The following is a 25,565-nucleotide window of genomic DNA, read 5'->3' as shown; positions in this document are numbered from 1 at the left end:
CAATGATCTGTTTATGGAAAGGATTGTCACTGGTGAGTACATGCTCTTGTTCAAAGAGATGGACATATAGGTTTGCTAGACTAGGCGCAAAAAAAGGCTGCTCCGACGTTGAAATCCATCTCCGGTAGTATCCTCAGGATGTCTTTGGTGTCTTGGAGATAGGTGGGCATTTTTTTCACCATTGGTCGCAGAAAATGATCTACAAAAGTAGACAAGGGCTCCAGCAAAGAGCCTATGCCTGAAATAAATCGGCCGACCAGGGGGCGGTCTTTGGGGTTTATGTATTTTTGGTAATACATAAAAATGTGGCATGGCCGGATGTGTGGTAGTTAGAAAGCTTGCCTCTTGGGGTGTGATCCACCCTTCGGTTTTGGCTTCTTCTACTAGGCCAAAGATTTTTCATGATCCTAGATGTTGGATCCATCTTGAGTGGGCAGTAGAATCGTCTGTCAGTGAGTTGTCGCAAACATTCGGTTCGGTATGCTTCTGTGTCCAAGATGACTATGGCGCCACCTTTGTTCACTAGCTTGATTGTTATCGAGGCATCGTCAGCCAGAGTTCGTGGAGCCTTTTTTCAGTTAGAAGGTAGATTATGGAAATGGCGGTTCTTAGTTGCATATAGTGCTGAGACCTCTTTGGTCACTGCCTTTTCAAAAGTCAAAACCTGATCTGGTATTAAATGAGTGGGAGGATTGATGGTAGATCGTGGTTCAAGACCACTGTTCATAGATCCAATGTCATTGGTGATGTCATTCTTTCCTTTGAAAAAGAAATAGAGCCGGATTTTTCCAAAAAATTGTGCCAGCTCACATTGGGTCTGAAATGGATAACCACTGTATGTCGGGATGAAGCCCAATCCCCTGTTCAAAACTGCCTCTTCGTCCACTGAGAGCGTACGATCACTCAGACTGACAACTAAGTTATTTCGGTGCTGGTCCCCGGTTGTAGCTGGCCCTTCTTTTTGCTGCGTAGGCTCCGCAGTGATGGTGGGGGGCTCCAGTGCACTTGTGCCTGTTGTGCTCTTCTCCTTCCTCTGGAACGTCCGCGGCCAGATGCTAAAAAAGGCTGGTTTGTGTAGAATTGGGGGTGTGGTTGGTATGGCAGCATTTGTGGTTGGAAGGGTGGATTGGGAAAGCCCCACGGGGCTGGAGGCCACCATTGTGTTTGATGAGCACCTTCTAGAACATTGTTCCACTTCGATTTATTCAAATCATAGTGGGCAACAGAACAGAGGTCAGGGACGTAATTATAAATCCAAGTGGAACAATGTTCCACAAGGTCCCCATCAAACACAATGGTGGTCTCCAGCCCTGTGGGGCTTTCCCAATCCAACTTTCCAACCACAAATGCTGCCATACCAACCACACCCCCAATTCTTTTCAAACCAGCCTTTTTTTTAAGGATCTGGCCGCGGACGCTCCAGAGGAAGGAGAAGAGGACAACAGGCACAAGTCCACCGGAGCCCCCCCATCACTGCGGAACACACGCAGCAAAAAGAAGGACCCGCTACAACATGGGACCAGCACCGAATCGACTTAGTTGTCAATCTGAGTGATCGTACGCTCACAGTGGACGAAGAGGCAGTTTTGAACAGGGGATTGGGCTTCGTCCCGACATACAGTGGCGATCCATTAAAGACACAATGTAAGCTGGCACAATTTTTTTTAGAAAAATCCGGCTCCATTACTTTTTCAAAGGAAAGAATGACATCACCACTGACATTGGATCTATGCACAGTAGTCTTAAACCACGATCTACCTTCAATCCTCCCACTCATCTAATACCAGATCAGGTTTTGACTTTTGAAAAGGCAGTGACCAAAAAGGTCTCAGCACTATATACAACTAAGAACCGCCATTTCCATAATCTACCTTCTAAAGAAAAAAAGGCTCTACGAACTCTGGCTGACGATGCCTCGAAAACAATCAAGCCAGCGGACAAAGGCCATCTTGGACACAGAAGTATACCGAACTGAATGTTTGCGACAACTGACTGACAGACGATTCTACCACCCACTGAAGAACCCAACATCTAGCATCACAAAAGAAAGCTTTGGCCTAGTAGAAGAATCTAAAACTGAAGGGTGGATCACACCCCAAGAGGCAAGCTTTCTAACTACCACACATTCGGCCATGCCACTTTTTATGTATTACCAAAAATACATAAACCTCAAAGACCACCCCCTGGTTGGGCGAATATTTCAGGCATAGGATCTTTGCTGGAGCCCTTGTCTACATTTATAGATCATTTTCTGCAAAAGAAATGCCCACCTATCTCCAAGACACCAAAGACAAACTGAGGATACTACCAGAGACAGAGTTAACGTCGGAACTGTCTTTTTGGTCTCTTTCGACGTGGAGTCTCTGTACACGTGTATTCCCCCGGGATGAGACCCTTGATGCAATAAGATAGCTTCTAGACTAGAGGATTCCGGACACTATAACACTGGTACACTTCATGATGGAATGTGCGAGGATAGCTATGAATGAAAAATAATTCAAATTCGAGGTGACCATCTACCTCCAGACGTCAGGAACATCCATGGGCAGCGTTTTTGCGCCTAGTCTAGCAAACCTATATGTCCATTTCTTTGAACAAGAGCATGCATTAACCAGTGACAATCCTTTCCATAAACAGATCGTAGTATGGAAAAGATACATCGACAATATCTTTGTCATTTGCCTAGGGGAAGCCATTGCCATTCTTGAATTCTAAACTTGGCTGAACTCCAGAAACAATTTTCTAAAATTCGAAGTGGAGTATAGCAAAGAGAGCCTGCCTTTCCTTGACCTCTGAATTTTTTCATCAGCAGTGGGGCTGGAGAGCGAACTATATAGGAAACACATGGCAAGGAATTAGTTGTTGGCATTCAACAGTTATCATCCTAAGTCACTTCGCGACAACCTACCATACGGGCAATTCCTTCGTATTCTAAGGAATTGCTCCACGAAGAACTATGAACATCATGCCAACTACATGACAGGAGCTATCCTAAAAAAACTCATACGACGCTCATACAAACTAGCTTCAAATAACAATCGCGAGGCCCTTCTGGAACCACCAGCACCTAAACCACCCATGACAAGACTGATGTGCGTCCATACCTTCAGCACACTGTCCAATGGAATACAGAAGAGTGCGCGGAAACACTGGCGGGTCCTTAATGTTGGAAATGAAAGAATACCTTTGCCTCTATTCTCGTTCAAAAGGAGCTCTAATTTACGTGATAACCTAGTCCACACAAGACCCAGAGTAAAGTATTCTAACAAACAGTAGACTATGGAATATGCCTGCGGTTCAAGGACACTACCCCAGTGGTTTGTGTGCGGCCTTTCCACAAACAGGACACACTAATTCAGTGGACATAGGCACTGAGAGATCATGGCTACAGACCAAACACACAAACTGTAACAGCGAAAGAGTGATTTATTTGGTAACATGTCCTTGTCAGCTCTGGTATGTCAGAATGACCACCCGCAAGGTGAAGTTATGGATTCATAAACACAATTAGGTGCAACAAACAAGCTACTAAACTCAATCACTTCCCATCATTGAAACAAAGTCGAAGAATTGAAGTGGACGGTCCTCGAACAACCTTTCATTCCTCCTCACGTTACAGATGTTACAAAGTTTCTATTCCAGAAAGAACAGAGATGGGTCTTTAAACTAAAGAGTGACACTCTGGGCCTTAATGATGTTATTCCGTGGACCCCGTTATAGTTTCACATGACGATTCCTGTTCTACTTGTCTCTATAAGGCTGAATGAGGCTAAATGATCTCTCATTTTTAGCATATACAAGGTCCATGTCCTCCTACATCTTAGTTCAGGGTTGGGTTATGCTTCATCTCCACATGACTATCTCCTGCCTTCATCTTTACGTGTCCGCAGGAGGCTATATGGTCAGTCATTTTAGAAAGTATGAGGTTGCCTGTCTTCTTTCTAAAATACATCTGAACTTAAAGCGTGGCACAACACCCTTATCGCACTAGCTGGCCCAGCTAGGTGCCATAATAACATCTCAAACTTTAGGAGGATCCCTGTCCTCCTATTATACATCTGAATCCAAGGCAGGGCACAACCCCTGTCATACAAACTGACCCCGCTAGGCGCCATAATTACATCTCTCCTTTTGGAGTGATGCATGGGATTCCTGCCCGCGCTACCACAGAGCTTAAAACAAAATTATATCTTTTTTGTAGCTCACAGTTATGCTGGGAGACCTATTAAACTTAACGCAAGCATCACTGAGTTTCTTCCATCGTTTTATCAATGTTTCAGTGGTAGTTTGCCAGCTTAGTGTTTCAGTTCGTATAAAGTATGCATTAATGACGCAATGGGGACCCACCATCTTTTATTAACATCACTAAAATGATACGATATCAATTGGTCTTATGCCTAAATTCTATTAATCACCCACGATATGTGGAACTACCATCTTCAAATCCCAAAAGTGTGTGTTTAACTCTTCTTTTCATCACGTTGAGGGACTGAGCTGCCAATGCAGAACCTGCACAAACTACATTTCCCATGTTTAACACTTTCTGTAGTCTCACTGCATTAAACTACATCTCCCATGTTTCCAAGGCCCATGTGTAGTTTTATCATTGATGAGGTCATCTTCACGTGACGTTGCTTATGACTAATTAGTAACACTGGAATCGAGGGAGGACCCTTCCAAGGTATAAAAAGGCACCTCTTCCTCGCCGTCTGTTACCTCCAGCTACAGCTCGTGAAGTACGGGGTACCGACGGAGAGGTATGTGAGATGCGGTTTATGTAATGTGCTTCATCTAGGCACTTGCAACCTTGCACCATGTTGTGAGTAATGTAGTGGCTATTTGTTTACGTTTATTTATTTTAAGGATTCCGGTGCTCGTTTTTGACCACGCGGTTATTTAAAACACCCCTTGCAAGATTACACGCTCGAGCTCTGCACTTCAAATTGTATGCGTCCCCATATGAGGCATGTTACCGCTTTGTGGCATCTCACATACTGGCAATATGTACTACAGCGGATCCGGATTTTAAACGTTACGCTTTAACCGCGCAAATGCTTTTTGGACTGCTTAGATTTGATTTATTAATGTGCCAAATCATGTGCACTCACGCACTAACACTGCTGCCCTCACTATCCACCGTGTTGTATAATGAGTTATGATTGCGTTAAGGCGACACAGAAGCCATTGTTAACTATCAATAGAGACATATTACATGTGGTATCACAATGACTTGTCTGAACCACACAGAAGACCGTTTGGTCTAAGAAACCCCTGTGTATCCATTGAAGCTGCACAAACTCCACTTTTTATTGAGACTTCTATGAGCATTCTCGCCCTGTACCACACTAACCTACATCCCATAGCGTTTCCACCATAAACGCTAATGTTGAAACAGCTGGGTTTGACTGTTTTTAGAGCTATAACATGCATGATGTGATAATATTTGACTGAAACCTTGGGAATTACAAGTTCACAGAATGACTGTGGCGTCTGTATGTGTAAACTGTAGTTTTCCTTTAAATAGAGCGGTGCCTCACGCCCTGAGCTGGAGCCAGGTGAGGTGGGGTGTTCACCCGTAAACTCACGGGTAAGCATACTTTTCCAAAATATTTGTTGCTGTATACGATAAGATACTAAACGATGGGCATTGACCCAGACGCTGATCACTCCATTCAGTACAAGCCTTTGTGTATATCTGTCTACACTCTTCATGTTTGTAAAGTCACATTGTTCTTTTCTTTCACAGGTGACACCAACACAGTTGTGAAATTTTTGCAATCAAGGCCACTGGTTTCCATATGTTGTATTTATTCCAACCAGACGTTTGTCACCTATTTTACACTATTTTTAACTTTTTTGCAGTAGTACTTCCTAACTAGGTCCTGAGGAAGGCTGCGATCAGAGCTTGATCATTATGGCTGAAACATGTAGACCTGTTTTTCGGACTAGTGCAGTCATTATTTCTTAAACTGCATATGCACTGTTGTTTAACCTTGACACCAAGAGTTAACCAATAAGTTATTTTTTCTCTTGGTAGCCAATTTTAGATCACCATTCTTTGCACTGCAACCATCACCCAAAATACTTCAAGTGCTTTGCACCTAGTGGATTTTAGGAGATCCAATCAAGTGTTCTATAAAACATCCCTGAGCTCCTCCCTCACAGTGATGGGGTTGAGACCTTGGTTGCACTAGGAATTGCAACGAAGAGGAGATCCCAGATGATGAGGCATGCCACCTCGGTGGGTGATGGGATTCGTCCTCTTTAAAGGACTTCCCCCATGTTTGAGTAGGAGCCGCATGCTTGTACTGTTTGCGCCTTAGAGCTGTTCTAAGCTCGGTAGACCCGCGGATTATTTGTGTGATACAATATTGGTTGTGGGGAATCAATCCGCGCTGGTCTTTAAACCTTCCCTTGGACCCTCCACCCACGTTTTTCTATTGATTGTAGTGTGAAATTGCCATGGAGTGTGCTTCTCAGTACTAATAAATGTTGTGCTACAGGGTAGCAGAAGGTGAGAGATAGGGGAAATGAAGGCGAACATTCATTGGTGGAGAAATAACCCAGAGTGATGTACTCAAATTCACATTGAATTAAAAATCAAGAATGAAAAACATGGCCTAACGCCTTATTATTCACAACGAGATGCATGGTTAATTGGTTTCATACTCTATAGATCATTTTAATAAAATACACTTGCTTGAAGCTGGTCCCCTCAACTGCTTTCTGCAGCAGGGTTGTATGTTTACCTTGAAAATAAAAATGGGCTCTCTCTGACAAGGTCCTTCCAGACCTAAACATGTGCAATACAAACCTAACAAAGAAGGATAAAAATAATGTTAAATGTAATTGGGAGAGTTTGGTACACTTGGGACAAGCAAACAAAAATGCGTAATAGAAGGCCTTGAACCTTGGCCTAACCAAAGAGGAATCAAAATATGACCTACTATAAACTCAGGAAGGTTTGTGGTAGTATCCCTCTTCTGTCGTCTTCTTGGCTGAGGCTGGTGTTCTGGTGGCACGCAATACAAATCTGTTGCTGTCAATGTGTTTATTACACACTCTTCTTCCCCAACAAAAGCTTTTGCTTCTTTTATTGTCATGGCCACATTCAGGTTTTTTCCCTACAAAGAACAAATAAGGTAGTAAGTAAACTGACAGAACATATAGAAAGACCTATTTATCAGACTTTACAGATTTGACCTTCTCTAATGTATTTTATTGTCTATGTCACATATAGGTTTCTCTCAATGAACTAAAAGATACATGGGCTGCCATTGGCTGATTTTTATTCTCCTCAAGATCAGGGTTGAATATGCTGCATACCGACTGACTATGATATTGCTTCTCCGATTTTAGGATTCAGGTCTATAATACCAGTGGGCAATTATTCTATGAAACCTGTTGAGTTGAAATGATTGCCTGTGGGCATTTCATGTTTCAACCAATCACTACGACCACCGTTCAGTAACCAAAGCTAGGAAAGCATGTCCATGGCATTGAAACCAGGAAAATAGGAACTGGATCTTTTGCAAAATGTTGCTGGCATGAATGTTACTCCAAACTCCTCGATTTGCATCTAGAAACCCAGTTTGTGAATTAAAGGAGAGTAAAAAAAACCTTTTTTTACAAAAACAATGTTTTCAATGCCTAAAGCGTTACCAAAATGTTTGCCTCTTGCTCTGTATTTTGAGCAGGTACATGAAAACACACTGTGCACTGAACGGACTTTCAAAAGGAAAGACTTATTGTTAGAATCTATCTAGTTACACATCAGAAAATCAGAATAGGCAAATAACAGAAGTTAATGGCCACATAAAATGAGCAAAACAGAATAAAAATACTTCTTCATGAGCAACAAACAGGTTTAATTACTGCATGCTTGCGGTGGCAGTCAGAGTGCACATCAGCAAAGTGCTGCCAATAGAAGCTGGTTTAAACTACCCTGCAGATGGTGCGTTTTGAACCCTGCTACCCTAAACTAACAAAATCAGCTCATCCAAAAAGAGTTTAAGAGGATGCATGTAGAGTCATTAGGCTATGCACTGGCATAGCGGCTCCATCACACAATACAAGAACAACTTAGCATATTCTAAGTTAATTCTCCCTCGCCTCCAAAATCCTGCACCACCAATTACCTGAGGTCTGTGTGTAAGAAGTGCCCCACTGCTGCAAAAAATACCACTCCCCTGCCTCAATGACTGCCACTACCAGATTCCTAACCCTCTGTCTGAACCAGCCTCTTCTCAACTTGATGAACAAGGTAGAACAGAAAGGAGCCATCAATACTAGAGTGGTGCCTCTACAATTGTAAAATACTCCCTTGCTCTGCAGGACTCTACAGTTGATGCCAAGAAGGGGTGAATGCTTCAACAATAGTCCATTTGCTTTAGGGGATCCCATTTCTTCCTGGAAATGTTCTTGAATGGACTTTAGAGCATGCCATCGTGCATACTGCTCTGTTCTATCATTTCTTAGGCATGATTCAGGTCAAAAAAAACTATTTCTATACTACTGGAGCCACGTCAATCTCGACAGTTTCACTGGGATATCTCAAACAATTAGGGCCAAGGTTAGCCAGGTCGTCTCTAACAAGTCCAACCTACGAACACTCAAACCCACTATCTCTAAAATGGTCTCTTTAAAGGATGGCCCTCTGATCTAACTAATATCCAATTCAAAACATTAGTCACTTAGAGCAAGCTTTATTATCAGTATCATTAATCAAGTTAATACCTGGTAGCTGTGGCCTCAACAGTTAATTCAAATTAGTGCTTAATAAACAGGCTTGTGTGTGGAATACTGAGCATACACTTGGCAGCTTTGTCCATACAGCAAGGCCCTCTATGCTAATAGTCAAAATATTATTCACCAATAAATTATAAATTGAAATTCAACTGATCATTTACCATCAGGCACACAATGCCACTGAGATGCTTTACTCCCACGGTGGTAAAATGTTGGCAAATGTTGCCCTAGTTGAACATTTTTCTCTACACACAAATCACAACAAGAATAGATAAATGTATTTAATTTCAAATGCACATTGTCTTTGCTCGATTACTATCCAGGATGTATTCAATAAAATAGAATGCCCTAATGTATGTAGTAAGACACCATTACATTGAACAGGGGGCCCTATGACCAGCAATCACACATTCAATAATTCAGTAGATTTAAACATGTCACAATGTCTATGAAAGCAAATAAATCACATTTACTAACAAATAGGTGAAGTGATAGGCAGAGTCAAGGGAGACAAAAAAACTTAACTCGGGCAGTTACATATAACGCATATTAAAACGATACTCGTCACAATAAGCATATAGCAGCAAATAAGCCCTATACAGGATTAGATGTTAAGTGCAGGATCAGCGTGCAACAGGCAACTTCATTTTAATCCTATAGCAATGCAAGGACCATCAACAGGACATTACAATTTGTTTGTTGACAATATTCTGTCAAAAGGGTGACGGCAAGCATGGTCAAGGAAGTAGGCGGTAGCCGAAGTATTATCCAAATCACAAGGGAATACACTGGGACCAATTCCATCTAGAGGAAATACAGGCAAAGCCTGGTAAAAGACAATTCCCAAAAGTAGAGAAATCACAATCCACAGCGCATTCAATTGAAGAAAAATACCCAAAGAGCCGGGGGATTTACATTTTAGGCAAGTGTCCAAAACAGTCCAGAGCACGTACCCAATCCAGGATCGGGTGCGAATAGAACAGTATGCGCAGAATTAGATCACGTTGAAAGCGCTGTCCATTTCAAAATGTGGGAATACACACAGGAGCAGTCTGTCTTTTGCTGTGTAAAGCAGCGGCTTTGCTTACACGACTGAAGACACGGATGGCTCTTTAGTTATTTTTCTTCAATTTAATGCGCTGTGGATTATGCGACCTCTACTTTCAAGAATAGTCCTGTAGCATGCTTTGGCTGCATTTCCTCATGGTGGGAGATGAGTGTATTCCCTTGTGACTTGGATAATACTTCAGCTACCACCTACCTCCTTGACGGCCCTTACTGTCACCCCTATTCAGGGTAACAAATGGAAAAAGAACAATTGATGGATGGAATGCTTAGGAATGTCAAAAATTCACCCCAGTACAGAGATCTGGGCCTAAATCCATTGCTTTTTCCTCACCATACCAGTCCAGTTTGGACACAGCCATATATAAATCAGTCTTGACCATGCTCCCCATGGGAACAGTTCAGCCCGAAATGCCAGGCCAGGTCCCCCTGGACCAGAAACAAGCATCCTGGGACCAGTTTCAGGGTATCAACCCTCATCAGCTAGGCTAGCTGGACTCCAGTGGCATGGTGAGCACGGAACCCATGTCTGGGCATACAAGTCCCACTTAGGGCGACAAATGGAAAAAGAACAATTGATGGATGGAATGCTGAACAATGTCAGACATTCACCCCCAGTCACAAAGATCTGGGTTTTTATCCTTGCATTATTATAGGATTGAAACGTAGCGTGTGTAGATTTAGATTCCGTATATAGGTTTACTGATTTATGCCCTTATTTAGGCATAGAAAATCCAGCCCTTATTTAGGCATTGTCCATGCTAACCAAATACAGGCATGGTCGCCTATATCCGTCCATCCACGTCACAACGAGTTCTTGGAAAACCTGACTCTTAAGCCTTCAGGAATTTCCCTTGCTTGGATATCTCCAAGAACTCATTATTATGCATGAACATCTATTCTTTAGGGGTTCTTTCATGACGTTCCGATGCCTGACTTTTACTTCAATATAGGCATTCCTGAACACCTTCAAGGTATAAATATACCTGCACTTGCCCTGGCAAACCACGGTTCCCGTACGGTCCAGCTCGACTGCCTACTTGCAGTTCGCCATGGCAAGTTCGGAAGGAGATTGAGTTCCAGCCTGATGCACTGACCAGACGCTGTCATCCTCCTCGCAGAGAATCCAGTTCCAGTGTTTCCGACTCTCCTTGCGGGGTGTTAGATATCGAGTCCCAGAAAGAGATTCCAACCTCGCACATTCTAAGGTATGGAGCAGACTAGAACTTAGAGAAACTTTTGGCAACTCTTGGCAAAACTAAACTATAGCTAGCTATACTTTAGAAAACAGCACCCACTTCTTACCTCGTACTGCACTTAGGTTAGGTACACTGGGGTAGAACAATTTAGAAGCATCAGATGAGTATTCACATTTTAGCCTGTGTTATTTATGTATGTATTTTAATTAATATATGTCATAGCTACAAACCATGCTATTCCAGTATTATTTTATCTTACTGCTAACTCCGCACATATTGAACTTCGCAGCCTGTCTTACGATTGTAGCAGTTCATATCTCTTGCACGAGAAATAAGACTGTTCAATAAACCCTTTTTATTGAAACGCCCATCTCTCTATTTCTATGTAACTGTAGAAATGAAGCATGCACGATTGAGTGAAACTTATCTATTGTTTCCACGGTTCTGAGATTGTTCCGACTCTAAGGGAAACAAAGTTGTCATGTTTATGAGGTGGTCAGAATCTAATCCTTTCTTGTTTATTCGAGAAGTTTCTAGTGACCTCTGAGTTAGCTGGCACACACAAGCAATTAAGTTTAATGTACTCGATAGAGACATACTGACCTCAGTCCTAAAACTATAGTGTATATTATTCCAATGCGCAGAGCCTATCAGGGATATAGGAACTACACTACAGTAGTCGACTCTTGCGCACTGACCCTGCACTCTATATATAGTCCTGTATAGTGGTAATGTGCTGCTATATGCTCATTATTACGAAGAGTATAGTTTTGATTTGCGTCACATGTAACTGCCTGAGTTTCTTCTTACCGAGGTCTCTTCTGACACCCACCATCCCTGCGGTCTTGTCTCCCACCGCCCCATCCCCCGTCTCATCAGCTAATTTATCTGACCTTTGGCCTGTTAACTGCATATCGACACTGGAAAGGTAGCAATCTGAAAGTGAGCAGCTTTCAAGCTGAAATCTGAGCTCTGGCTTCAGATATCCGACTCTACAGCTTCCTCTTGTCGGAGGCATGGTACTGCTGCAGCCTCATCCAGGTTATGGAATGTAGCTTGGCCGTGTCTCCAGGACGGACAAAGAACAGGTTTGGTGCAAAAATAGTGTACAATTGGTTTTTTAGTTTTGTGCCACAACCTTTGTTTTTTCTTATAGAAACATTTGCCATCGAAGACTGCAATATCCTGAAGGGTCTGTAAAGCCCATTTAAAAATGGCACATTGCAGGATAGGGCAGGCTTGAGGTCATGACAACGGCCCAGTCACTGTATCAAAGATGCTGCAGAGTACTCCTAAAAAACATTATTAGTTTTTTAGGAGGGGAAAAGAATGAATCTGTGCTAAAAAGGGCACTCTGACCCACAACTTGCTATCAGTTAAAGTGACTTTTCAGGCACATGCGCAAAGACAAATTGCCGTCCCCCACAATGACAGCAGTCTAAGCTGACTGCTGTGGAGATCAGAATAAAGATGCAAATGACCCTACACCAACCAAGATAAAGAGGGCTGACTGAAATCCTCCATGTATGTGTATTATTTCAGAAGTTTCTTTAAAACAAAAATGGCAAGCTAATGCCAGGACCTAAACCTATTTTTCATGAGAACACTCTCCTACATAGGAATGTATGTAAATAGAGAAATCATGTGTGAGAATGTGAACCAAGATTTTTATTCTTTGTAATAATTTTTTCTATTGATTTATTGCTTACATTTTGTATGTGTCAGTAGTTGGAAGACTGTTAGGTTTAGTGGCAGTATGAAAGGACAGTTTTCTGGAAATTCAGTTAACTAGTGTTTGTGACACAGCACGTGCTAATCTTTATGTTAAAAGCAGCTTACGTCAACATGAAGAAACAAAATACTACCTTTGCATAAATAATTCCAGTCACTTGCTTTTTAATTCCATCAGTGAAATTCTCAAATGTGGGATCAGCAACATACTCAAAGGGTGTGTCATTTACTTCCAGCAATTGCTCATGCCCATCCATCTTGATAAGTGTTCGAATATTATAGTTCTGGCATTTTTCAGGAATTTGAGGTGTGGAGAATACAAGCGTGGTGTCATTGATCCTTTTCAGGCTTTTTTCTGTAATCTTAAAAAAAATGAGAAATATGCATATAATGAAATTGAGAACACAGCAAAAGATTATAAATCCTGCAATGCCAGACTTGATTACTTCAGGTTTAAGGCAATTTAAGGAATTCCATAGCACTTGGTGCTGAGCAAGATGTCCACCCTCCTTGGAAGAAAACAAAATTGTGCCACATTGACATGACGCTGTATATGCTGCAAGGTAAAATTGCCCAGTTTTACATTAGGGAGAGAGCACATTAAATTAAGTCATACACAAATTCCATGCAAAGAGAAAAAAAGAATTCACGTTTAAAGGCATCATGTTAATGAAATAATTAAAGCCAAAAAAATACATACAAGGTAAAAATATTACTGGGTGTAGGGTAGTGTCCCCCAAGCATCCATTAAGGTGCAGTGTCTGCTTCTGCCCAAAACCCCCATCAAATGAAGAAAATGCAAAATGTACCGAAGGAATTTAGGTGTGGATGTTGGGGAGAGGTGAGGAGGGTACTCTAGGCCCTTATACAGGATGGTCTAGGGAAGAAATTCTTAACTTTGGGACACAACATCTACTCGGAGTCCATGACTATTTGGAAAAGTAAGTATTAGCCGATTAATAAACTACATAAACACAAAAAGGAAAAGGAAAATTTCACAGTTTAGCATTCTCTGTAAAGGTGAAATCATTTGAAATTGGAGGCTAAAAATTAAGTTGGTACACTTAACTTGATTAGTGAGAGCAGCACAAGTGCTTCAAAACAGTCTAGTATGGACAATTGGCGATCTCAATTGAAGCACTCATACGAACCAACAACAAGCATTGGCAAAACCAATAGGTCTCACTTTTGCCAGAGTTCGAGCAATTAGCATTGTAAATGACTGTATTCTACCTATGTGAAGGCCCACTGGAATTATGAGGCAGGGAAGGGCTAAATTATGCAGCAAAGTTGAGTAATTTATGATGTAAGAAAAGGCAAATTATGTAACGTAATGCAGCACATTAAACTTGTCTGGGTCTTTAGTAACTTTTGACCTTTTTTTGTGCTAAAATCTGAAGATTATGCAGCAGATTGATAATGTGGCAAATCCGATAAATCTTAGCTATGCGAAAATCGCTGCAAAATCACATAATTCCAGTGCCCCTGCCTGTGTGTTATGGAGCGGAGAGGATGTATGTGGTGTGGAGTTGAATTATGTGGGTTGGATTGGAATTTTTAGTTGTGAAATTGTGTGGTGTGGATGGATTTGAGTAGTGGAATTATGTGGCATGGTGTGCAGTGGAATTAATTGATAGTAATTATGTGGTATTGCGTGTACTGGAATTATGTGGAGTGAGATTATATGTGGGTTGGTATTTTGTGTTGTGGAGTGGTATGTAGTGGAGTTTAATTATGTGGTGTGCTGTGGAATTGTATGGCCTGATGTGGAATTCTGTGGTGTGGATTGGATGCAAATGGTGTGTTGTGTAATTGTGTTGTTGATTTGAATTATGTGGTTTGTTGTCGAATTATGTGTTGTGGAGTGGAAATGTGTGGAGTTGAATTGTGTGGTGTGGAACTGTGTGGTGTTAAGTGAAATTATGCTGATTGGAATTGTGTGACATGGTGTGGTGTTTATGTGGATTGTTGCTATGTGGCAGAGTGGTTTTATGTGGGGTGCATTTATGTGTCATTGAGTAGAGTGTAATTATGTGGTGTTGAATCATGTTGAGTGGTATTATGTGGAGTGCAATTATGTTGTCCCAACTCACCATCTAGTCCTACAGAGACCCTCTCAACGTCCATCAAGCACTCTTTATGGTGTGTCTATAAACCCTCAAGGCTCCAGAAAACGTCAGTGCTCACCCAAATGCCTACACAACAAAACCTAGTGTAACACATTACCGATGCCAAAAACCTCACAATGCCCCCATACAACCTCACAGTGTAAAAGAGGCACTGACAACTACCCAGGCCTCTCCCAAAGACAATAGCTTGTGATTGTAGCTATATACATAAAGCAGATTCCTCAAAGTTCTATCAAAGGCCAGGGAAGGGTGGTGCCTCACTGAGGTCATAAATGTTCATGCTGAGGGCGAGAGCGAACATGGAGAGCCCGATACAGACCCGTCTCAGAACCTGGTTTTGAGAACTGACAGTGCTGAGCACCAACTGAACCTGAGCAAAGGGATGGAAATGGACATACACAGTCTGGAGAAAGGCAATTAAAAAAAAACAACTACAGAGCACTGTGGAAAGCAGTCAGCAACATGGGAAGCCTAGGAAAGGCAACTTGTCACAAGTGGTCCATGTGAAAGACATCTAGCTGCAAGAAAAAACTGCAACTGTAACTGGATACAAACAGCTCAAGTACACAAAGTCAACCAGCAAAGTGAGAAGGCAACCTGTACAGTCAATGATCCATTTGGCATTCTGGAGATCGAATGCGAAACACTGAACACTTGAGAAGGCTGAAATAGGCAGCCAACTACAAGGGAAACTCACTACTCAAGAGTGCAAATTCCTGGTGGATAAAGCTAGAAATGGTCCATTGTTCAAAAACCCGTTCCTTTTTTCAGTGAAATACATTTGTGTAAGAAGCTGGCTCTCTATATAGTGTACTAAAACGAAGTACACAGTGCAGAGAGTCCAGTGGCTCCCAAATTGCTTTACAGAGGCTAAAGTAGATAATACTAACGCTCTCTTTTGTGGTAGTGTGGGCAAGAAGTTAGGCTTATCAAAGGGTAGTGCTAAGCATTTGTTGTACTCACACAGGCAATAAATGAGGCACAAACAAAGAATAAATCCGAGGCCAAATTCGAAAAATAACATTTCTTTTTATATATCTTTCAAACTCAAGAACTTTGTTCAAATTTAACTACAGTTTTTGATAAAACTATTCGCAGGTAAGTAAAAGGTTTAAACCTGTGCACTTTTTTTTTCCCACAACTTAATTTTATTGTCGATAAGCGGTACAACCCTGGCACCTCCAGAGACACCAGTATTATACAGTATTTGACGATACTACTGATCTCAACATTTTCAATATTATGATAACATCGTTTATAAGAAACAGAATTGACAATAGCTTTTTAACACAAATAATGCTATATTAACCTTACAATGAAAGCAAGTAGGTCTGGGATAAATAGGTCCGAGACAACCATTTTGACAACAGGTATGATCAACATCCAAATCACAGCCCAATACGATCATCCCAGCAATTCCTCTATAGCAGAAATGGAAGGTGTAGGTTCTAAATATATCCCTCTGTAGTCCGCCCATATTTTAAAATGTTTCTGGGACAGCCCCGTGCCTTAAAGATGGGTATTTCCGGACCCATAGAAAAATCTAGGCCTGTTTTCCAAGTTACAACAGATGGCGGGGACTCAGCTTTCCACGCCCTGGCAATATCTCGTTTAGCTAACGTAAGGCCTAGAAATAACAGGTGGCGCTTGTATCTATTGCCGCCCACCTCCTCAGTGATGTGGAGCATGGCCAATCGTGGCGACAATGGGATGTTCCATCCCAAGACTTCCGATAGGCTCGTGGTCACTGCCCTCCAAAACTTCGATAGGGTCGTGCACTGCCATACCGCATGGAAAAAGGTACCTTCGGCGGCCCCGCAGCGCAGACAGTGAGGGGAGGCAACCAGTCCAGCACGCAAGAGCTTGTGCCTGGTGCAGTAAACCCGATGTAGGTATTGAAATTGGATAAGACGCAAGTGGGCCGCAAACGCCGCACTGCGCGGGGATTCCACCGCCTCCACCCAATCATACTCATCCAGCGGACCCAGATCCAGCTGCCCCGCGTCCCGAGTTTTGTTTAGTGTAGTGGGGCAATTATTTAATAGTGTACGATACATTTGGGTTATTTTATGGTCCCCCAGCTCTCCCATAAAAACTTTGGCTTCTATGGGATTGAAGTCTGGTATACCCGCTTGTTGTGCTAGGAATGGGGAAAGGGCATTCCGAAATTGGAGTGATCTGTCGAATTGTGATGTGGGCATGGCGCATTCTGTCTGGAGTTCCTGAAAGGACTTTAAGTTTCGGTCATGCATGACTGCTCCCACCGTATCAATCCTGATAGCCTTCCAACCCCAAAATCCAGTCAATTGCGACAGTTGAGGGAGCCGGACATTATGCCACAGAGGAGTTTCCCCGAGTCAATCTACCCTACCATCCCATTGTGCACAGTGCTCGTTTCCAAGTCACGAAAACCGTTCTGGTCGCAGGTGGCAGCTCTTTAAGTGTTCAACCAGAATAAAGGACCATGTGTAGTGGCTCAGCTTCCATCAGCCAAGGCTCGACTGCATGTGCTGGGTCTCCCCTATCGCCATACCACCAGTCATTAAGGATGATAAGATGGGAGGCAGCATGATATGCCCGAACATCAGGGATGGCAATATCGCCGTAATATGTGGACTGGAAGCAGGCCCTCGAGGCCACTCGCGCTGTCCCGCCACCCTAAAGGAACCGGGCAAGGATTGCATTTAGCTGCCGGAACAATGACGGCCATATCGAGTATGGGTGGTTCTGGAGTTGGTACAGCAGGAGGGGCAACAAGACCATTTTAAATATGGCAGATCTGCCAAACAGGGACAGTGGCAATCAAGACCACAAGCAAATCTGGTCTCCCGTCTGTCCACAATGGGGCCAAATTCCTGTCCCAGGAGAGTGACTGAGAGGCTGATAGGAACCCCCCCAGATATTTGAAGCCATTAGGAACTACTGTCACCTCCCGCGACCAATTGCCCAGCCGATGACCCCACAAATTGGATAAACCTGAGCATCTACACTCACCCACACCGCCAAGGAAGCCAAGGCCAGCGCAAATAAATATGGGGACATCCCTGGGGAGTTCCCCGCCCAATGATAAAGCTTCCCAAAGTGAAGTCTGCTACACGGACTGACACTGTAATATCAGTATATAATAGGCATATTAAAGTTAGCAGGTGGGGGCCAATATTCAAGCGGCTGAACAAAGCAAAGAGATATGTCCAGCTGAGCGAGTCGAAGGCCTTATCAATATCTGCAAGGAGGAGTGCAGCCGGTCCCTCAAGTCGGTCTACGGCAGCAACGGCATTATGCGCATGACGAATATTGTGTCGTGTGGTGCAACAGGGCATAAAGCCGGCCTGATCGAGATGGATCAGTCCTGTAATATGTGGAACCAAGCGACTGGCAATTACTTTAGCTAGGAGTTTCGCTTCGACGTTTAAAAGAGAGATCCGGCGATATGGAGGGTATTGTTGTGGCGGCCGGCTTAAAAAAAAAAGACTATTTCCGCGTTTCGCCAGTCCGGTGGAAAGCAGCCGTCATCCACCACAGCATAGAGAGCAGCGAGATATGGTTCCATTAATTGAGACTAGTTTTTTGGGAAGCACTCACAAGGGAAGCTGTTTGGGCGGGGTGCTTTGCCCGAGCGCATGTCTATTGATGCCCTTTGTAACTCAATCGACAGTGGGGCGTCTAGGGCCTTCCGTACAGTGTCCGAGAGAGTCTGGGGGGTTTTGGAGAGGTTCTTCAATGAACTTATGGATGATATCTACATACACGATTAACCGGGGGGGGCATAGGGGTCAGTAAAATAGCCGCGAAGCTAGGCGCAATCTGCGATGGATCCATAAGTACCACGGCACCTGGGCCCATATACTTGGGAGGGACTGTGGGCGGAGCGTCTGTTGGCATAAGCGGTGTAGTAGGGCGCTAGAATGGTCTCCCCACTGGTAGATCTGGCTACAGGTAGCTAGCCTATAGATTTGAGCTTCGTCCAAGAGCTCACTGGCATCTGTTTGCTGTGTGTCTGCGCACACTTGCCCCATCTTCCTCTCTGCTTCTGCGTTCTAAGTCAATTAGCTGGGCATCATTCTGCGGAAGTTTCTCTCACGCCTTGCAGTGGAATAAGCAATGTATGCCCCCCTAAGTGTGGGTTTCATAGCTTCACATAAAATTGTCGGAGATTCAACCGTGCCTGTGTTGCATGAATAATAGTCAGTGATGGATGTACGGATATGCAGTCTATATTGTGCATCTCGAAGCAGCAATGGCGAGAGCCTCCACCTGAATGGGGAGTGCCTAGCGTCTAAAGACAGTTGGAGATACTGGTGTGTGAACGGACAAGCCCGGGGTAGGATCTCGGCAGATTTTAGTCCATGTGTGTGGGTCGTGGATATAAATATGTAGTCTATGCAGGAAAAAGACTTATGTACCCCGAAAAAGTATATGTATTCATGTCCCATGAGTCCGTCCAACCCATCCCCTGAGTCAGGGGCAGCAGTCTGGACTCTCGAACCACATGCGGTCGCCCTGCACCATCTGTCTTTCGCTGAGCAAAGTACATCATTCCAATCTCCTCTCAAGATTGTGAGACCCGGTCAGATCTCGGTCCAGAGCGTTGTTAGACACTCCACTAGGTTCCACACAAGGGGGGTGGGGGGGAGGAGCATACACACTTCCCAGAACAAGGGGTTCCCCATACAATGTGCTGGAAATTACTATGAATCTGCCCTGTGGGTCGGTCCACGTCCTGCAGTGAACAAAGGGGACGACGTGGTGGATGGGAATTGCTACGCCTCTGGAACCCCTGGTGAACCCAGAATGAAAAGATTGCACAAATCAAAATCGTGCCAGGCATGGTGTCTTAGTGCCCAGTAGGTGGATCTCCTGTAAGAGCAGAACTTCCGCTCTGTAACGTTTGGCCTGTCGGAGCACAGCGCTCCGCTTAATTTTATCAAGGAGGCCACGGATGTTACAGCTAATAATCCGCAGTTCACGAAACCTGGCCAATTTTACGCACAATAATATGCTTTGGGAGGAAAATACAAAGATGCATAAAGGTAGGTACAGTCTGTTTCAGGGGTTCACCTTCTAGTATCAGTGTAGTAGTGGGTCAAGGTTCAAAGTACTACCAGCAGTTCTTCAGGACCCACCCAGGTTTTATCGGGAGCAGGGTGCTGGTGAAGCTGGTAGCCAGCACTATGGAGAAGGGGGGTCACTTGAAAAGAGACTGCACAGGGGCATTTGTGGGCAAGTCCTAGGGCTGAGTGACTAGGTCAGCTGCGCTGGTTGAGCAAAGATGCACACCTCACTGTCAAGGACAAACGGCTGGCAGGGGCAAAATCAGAGCAGCTGGGCCACTCTCGAAGGGGGTCTCAGTGATGCTGACTGGTGCAGTGAGAATCCGGATTGAACTCTCGCTGTTGGCGTTTGGTGCAGGGTGTCCTGAACCCTGGGTGTTGGTGCTGCATGGCTCTAGTTGATTCTGGTGTCTTCAGACTTAGTGGGGAGACCGATATGACCTTCTAGAGCACAAGTACCTTCTCCTGGTTGTCTGCGGCATCGGTCAGGCAGGTAATCTGCATGGCAGTGGACCGGACTTTGTTCGTCAGTGCCTGTGGACTGCCGGAGTCGCACAACAAAGGTGACAGGGCCTTTGAAGCTTCCCGCTCTGGTATGCAGATCCTGTTTGGGGAAGATGTGAACACCTTTGCCCAGAACAGCCTTTGTTCCTGTCTTCCAAGAGACAAGGCTCTCACCGCAGGAGGTCAGAAACCAGTCTATTGTGGCTGGCTGGTTGAGACCAGTAAACACTATTAGTTGGTAGGTTTTCAGGGGGCACCTCTAAGGTGCTTTCTGGGTGCATTTATTAATAAATCCAGCACTGGCAGCAGTGTGGGTTTATTAAGACCAGGTGTTTGGTACCAAACACCTTGGGGTACAGTAAAACCATCATGTAGCTGGGGAACTTTTAATGTTAAGTGTCCAGCTCATGTACTAGTTATGGCGTCCCTGTGCACTGGCAATATCTACGGGTGAACTTGGATATCACTGGGATATTCCCTCTCTTGCAGATGGGCATAGGGCTGTAAGGCCTGCCGTAGGGGTGACTTACCTATGCCATATGTAGTACTGGCAGGCATGGTGCCATGTGGACTCTTCAGTTTACTCTGCAGCAAGACACGCTGGCTGCAATGGCAGGTTGCATGAGTTGGTGAGTGGTCCCTTAGAGCGTCACGATTCGTACTGAAGCACTTAGCGACCCTTTTTAGTTCCAAAGCCCTAGGTACCAGGGGTACCACTTACTAGGGACTTCCAGAGATCCTAAAAGGGTACCAATTGTGGAACAATCATCAGTTTAGGGAAAGAACACTGGTGCTGCAAACCTGGTTAGCAGGAACCCAGCACAAACTCAGTCAAAGTTGCACCAGATACCAGGCAAAAAGTGGGTGGTAACCATGTCAAAAAACACTTTCCTAGGGTGTTTCTTGTTAGACGAAAGTGAGTGTGGATTATTTCCCCCAAATAAACATTTGCTGCATGGTTGGCTGTAGCCGGATATACTTTCAAAACCTATCTGCTTTCCCTTGGAGCCACGGCTACTTTCAAAGTTTGAAAGAAACCTTGAGCCAATGCAGGTGTGGGTGCTTCTCGTATCCCCACATGATAGCTGTTCAAACACTAAATGCTACTTATCTCTTGCTATGACAGCGTTACACTGTCATCCTGAGATGTGGTCAACAGCTACTGCTCAGACGCCCCAATCAACGAGTGACGTACGTTTAATGTCATCAATGGTCTTCAAGCAAAGTTGAACACAGCGCTGAATTCTACTTCCGGTGCATTTTAGGCTTCTCCACTATTTAATAATCAATGTGTCTGCTATAGGATACCATATTCCATTGATCATCATGCATTCATCATACAATTGACGGTCTGTTCTTCTCTGTAAACAAGACATTCAAATCAATGAGGATTGAAGGACTCTAAAAGCCTACCTACTATATTCATCACAAGCCATTTAGCTATGCAAATGAAGAAATGCGTTAATATCTCTGGTATACGAATATGTACTCTTCATTTGTTTCAGTTGTAAGCATCGGAAATATAAAAAGGAGCAAAAAAAGAAGGTGATCATGCTAGAATCTAGCATATTGCTTTGTCTTTTAGAAATTAAAGCACATTTTGAAAAGCTACATCATTCAATTTCCATTTGTTTCATCTTTTTGCAAATTAAATTATTTAATAATTTGTGTATTTGACATTTGCTTGTTTCTGTATTTTTGTTTATTTTTTCATGGTTCACATAGTATTTGGCCGGGGTCCCCAGATTCAATTAGTGATCCAATCAGGACCACAGGAGTCGAAAGGTTAAGAACTGCTGGTCTAAAGGGTTTGGTCTCCATTTTGTGGGAAGTAAAGGTTCAACATAATTTCCTAAATAAAACATGCAAGAATTTACTCACAAAAAGTCATTTTTACAATGAGTTAAGTAGCACTCTCAAAACACTGTATATGACTAATTTCACTCTGTTAAAGGGTTATAACCTGCACACCGCTAGTACAAACTATTAGTATAATCTTTTCTATTATGTAATCAATATTTTTCCAACTGTCTCGACCCTGTTCCCCTGACCAGCTCCTGTCAGGTAAATAAATTAAGATAACATGAGAACAAATAATTGACACACGAGTACAAGGTGCGCTTTTCACCAGCCCAAAAATTGCATTGCTCAAATTACAATGTGCGCTATTCAGCAGCCCAAAACTCATGTGACAATTATTTGTTCTCATGTTATCTTAATTTCAGTCTGTGCCACACTATTTTATTTAAAAACTAATGTATTGCGTCCACTCACACTTCGCCGACAGGATGGTGCTGTCTGATGTTCGCATGTACTATTGGGCCTCTCAGCTCCAAATAATCAATGACTGGATATTTTGCGACTGCTATGACTCCACATTCAGTTTGGAACTTCCACTTATGAACCATCAGTATTTTCGGAGTTTCTTATAAGGTAGCCAAATCTCCCATTCTCTGCCGTAGTGGACTATGGTGACTCTCCTGTGCTGGAGGTGGGACCTCAGGTGGATCTGTTGGGACTGCCGGCTTACACTGATGACCCACTTATGGCTAGGTAGCTGGATACTGCAGGGGTCTAGTCTGGACGAATTTTATAGATGGGACCTTTTAGGTATCTCCCATATTGGGGATGTCTAGGAGGGCTCATAGTTGAGGACCTTCTGAGCGCTCCAGGATATATTTTTTATCTCCATAGAACCCAGTTCTATAGATAACTTAAAATTTGCCATGCACTGGCTGCCCATCAACCACAGCTGCGGGCCCTCGGCAAAGTAGATGACAGTGATTGGAAAGATGCCAAGATGGCTCCACGTGAGCTAATCATCTCTTCTGGTCTACACCCGATTCAGCTAAAATATTTGTATGTTCCATACTTTAACCCACAGTGCTGGGCGTGCTCCCTAATCCTATGTGTCATAGGTGCTTTCTTTGCTATGGTGTGGTCCTTCCTGCCTGATCATAGCAAAATATGAATCCTCTAGCTTCCCTACGTTAACTGCTGTTCTGGACAGGCCGACTTTTGCTCCACCCGGCCTACTGGGCATTCTGGATGTGGAGGGTGCACCCTGGTGGCCAAGAGGGATATTGCTCGCCACCGGAAGCTCTCCTCCCCACAGTCTATTGCAGAGTGGTGGTCTGCGATGGATTTGTGTGCGAAGATACAGGACCCCATTTACAGAGGCCATGGCTGACCTTGCAAACAGAAAACTTGGGGGAGATGGTGGGACTATCATGGTTTGTCTGCTGTCTGATTTGCTGGGGCCACAGGCCTTTCCCTTCTCCGCTATCTCTGCTGGGGTTATACCCTATTTTGTGCTGTAAAACCAACACAAATTTTTGTCTGGGAGAAAAAAAAACCAAATGTATTACCCATAGAACTTGATGCATCACAGTAATATATTTCAAGACTTAACAAAACCTATTTGTTTAAACTGCACATTAATAACTTTAATACTATACCATTTGTTTCTGGTTTGTACGCTGGTTCTCCCCTAAGAAAACTACCAGGGAGCCTGCTGCCTTTATTTGAAAGAAGAAGGGAACGAATGACAACAAGGGAATTGTTCTACGCTTTGATAAGTTTATTCTCCATGGAAATACCTGACAATTTATAGTAAAGGGTACAGATTCCAAGGACATCCCCCCAATTCAACTGGAGTAAGGAAGTTATAAGGAAAGTGTGTGCATGTCTACAGATGAACAGAGCAACAGCTATTTGGGAAGCAGACATTGATGCAATGTATTTCCTGTCACAAATTGTAGAAGATAGGAGTAGGATGCCTTGCTGTAGGCTCCATCATTCAGGCAAAAACCCACCAACTCATTAGAAGGGCTCCTGCAACCTTTCTAGACCCAAGGTTTGCCAGTCTTCTTCAGATCTACTTTGCAAATTTACCTCAAGCCCTCATCCAATCAGAAGAGCTGCCAAGGCTGAGCCCGAGATTGGGCAAGGTACACCGCTGATGCTCCACTTCCAGCCCCAATAGCTACTGGACAGGTTTAGCAAGAATTCCAGAGTCTACTCCATTAGTAGTTGAAAGAATGATAAAGACAATTTTGCAATATTGTATGAATGGCTCAGGCAAGTGAGCATAAGCAAGAGCATATCAATATTGCATTAGTGGGCTGGAGGAGCCTAGCGCGCAACCAAGATGGCCGCGTAGGTGCGAGGCTCCCGAGGACCTCCGCGACCTCCTGAATTAATCCTGGCGATATCCTGTCCTTGTTGAGGGGACTGTGTTGGGGAACCGGAGCTGAGGCGCCACCCGTTTTTTGGGCTCGAATCGGACCCCGGACGCCGGTGGGAGCATCGATCGAAGGTTGTGGCCTTCTCCTCGCCGGCCCCCCGGATTGGAGTAGTGGGGCGATCCGGGGACAAAGTGAATAACAGCGGCGAACGGGGCTGGGCGACTGGCGTACCCCGCACTTTCACTTTCGCTTTTGCGCCCTCCTAGCTCTCAAGCGGGGTCGGACTGCGGAGCGGGGTGTGGTGGTGTGGCCTTGTCCAGGAGCCCGGCTGACCCGCCGGCGGTGGGTTGACCCGCGGTTCGGTGGTCGCCCCTGCCCCCCCCCTGGCACCCGTGACCTGGTATAGTGGCTCGTTTGGGGTGCTTGGCACGACGGTGGAAGAGCCAGCATGTCCACCAAACAAGATGGCGACCGGGCGAAGGTGAAGACGACCCGCCGTGGCACGGCGCACCAGGCCAACAGTATGGACCGCTACACGCTCCAGAAGGGTTCTCCGGAGACATCGCGTGCATCCCCGGTGGGCCCGACGGAGGCATCCGCTCATCCGGTGGATCTGACCCTCCGGGACGTCATGGGCGCCATCGCAGAGATGAAGGCCTCGGTGGACCAGCGTTTCGACACCTTAGCGCAAAAAATAGACTCGGTCCTGGTGGATGTGAGCCTTGTGAGGGCAGACTTGTCCAAAACAAACGACCGAGTCGACTTTCTGGCCCACACCACAACGAGCCTCACGACAGACGTGGTGGCCCTCCAGAAGGAGGTGCGCCGGCTTGGCCAGGCGAGCGCCCTGATGGACCGGCGACTGGAGGACTCCGAGGGTCGGGCCCGGAGGAATAATGTCCGTATTGTGGGGGTGCCGGAGGGACGAGAGGCGGAGGCGGCGGATCTTTT

General features: G+C 44.4%; 1 protein-coding gene across 6 annotated transcripts in view; it reads right to left on the bottom strand.

Annotated features, from left to right (window-relative positions):
• The window catches only part of PLXNB2 (plexin B2), a 774,339-nt gene that overhangs the window by 87,858 nt on the left and 660,916 nt on the right, over nucleotides 1-25,565 (bottom strand). For all 6 annotated transcript variants that reach the window (XM_085653971.1, XM_085653975.1, XM_085653972.1 and 3 more), the window contains 2 exons: nucleotides 12,878-13,105; nucleotides 6,948-7,124 (listed from right to left, as the gene is read on the bottom strand). In XM_085653971.1, coding sequence (XP_085510097.1) covers nucleotides 6,948-7,124; nucleotides 12,878-13,105 — 405 coding nt within the window. The remainder of the gene's footprint in view (nucleotides 1-6,947; nucleotides 7,125-12,877; nucleotides 13,106-25,565) is intronic.

The sequence above is a fragment of the Triturus cristatus genome, chromosome 4_1, assembly GCF_964204655.1.
Source record: "Triturus cristatus chromosome 4_1, aTriCri1.1, whole genome shotgun sequence".
Classification (NCBI taxonomy): Eukaryota; Metazoa; Chordata; class Amphibia; order Caudata; family Salamandridae; genus Triturus; species Triturus cristatus.
The sequence above is the reverse complement of the archived record's forward strand: the minus strand, read 5'-3'. Positions and strand labels throughout refer to the sequence as shown.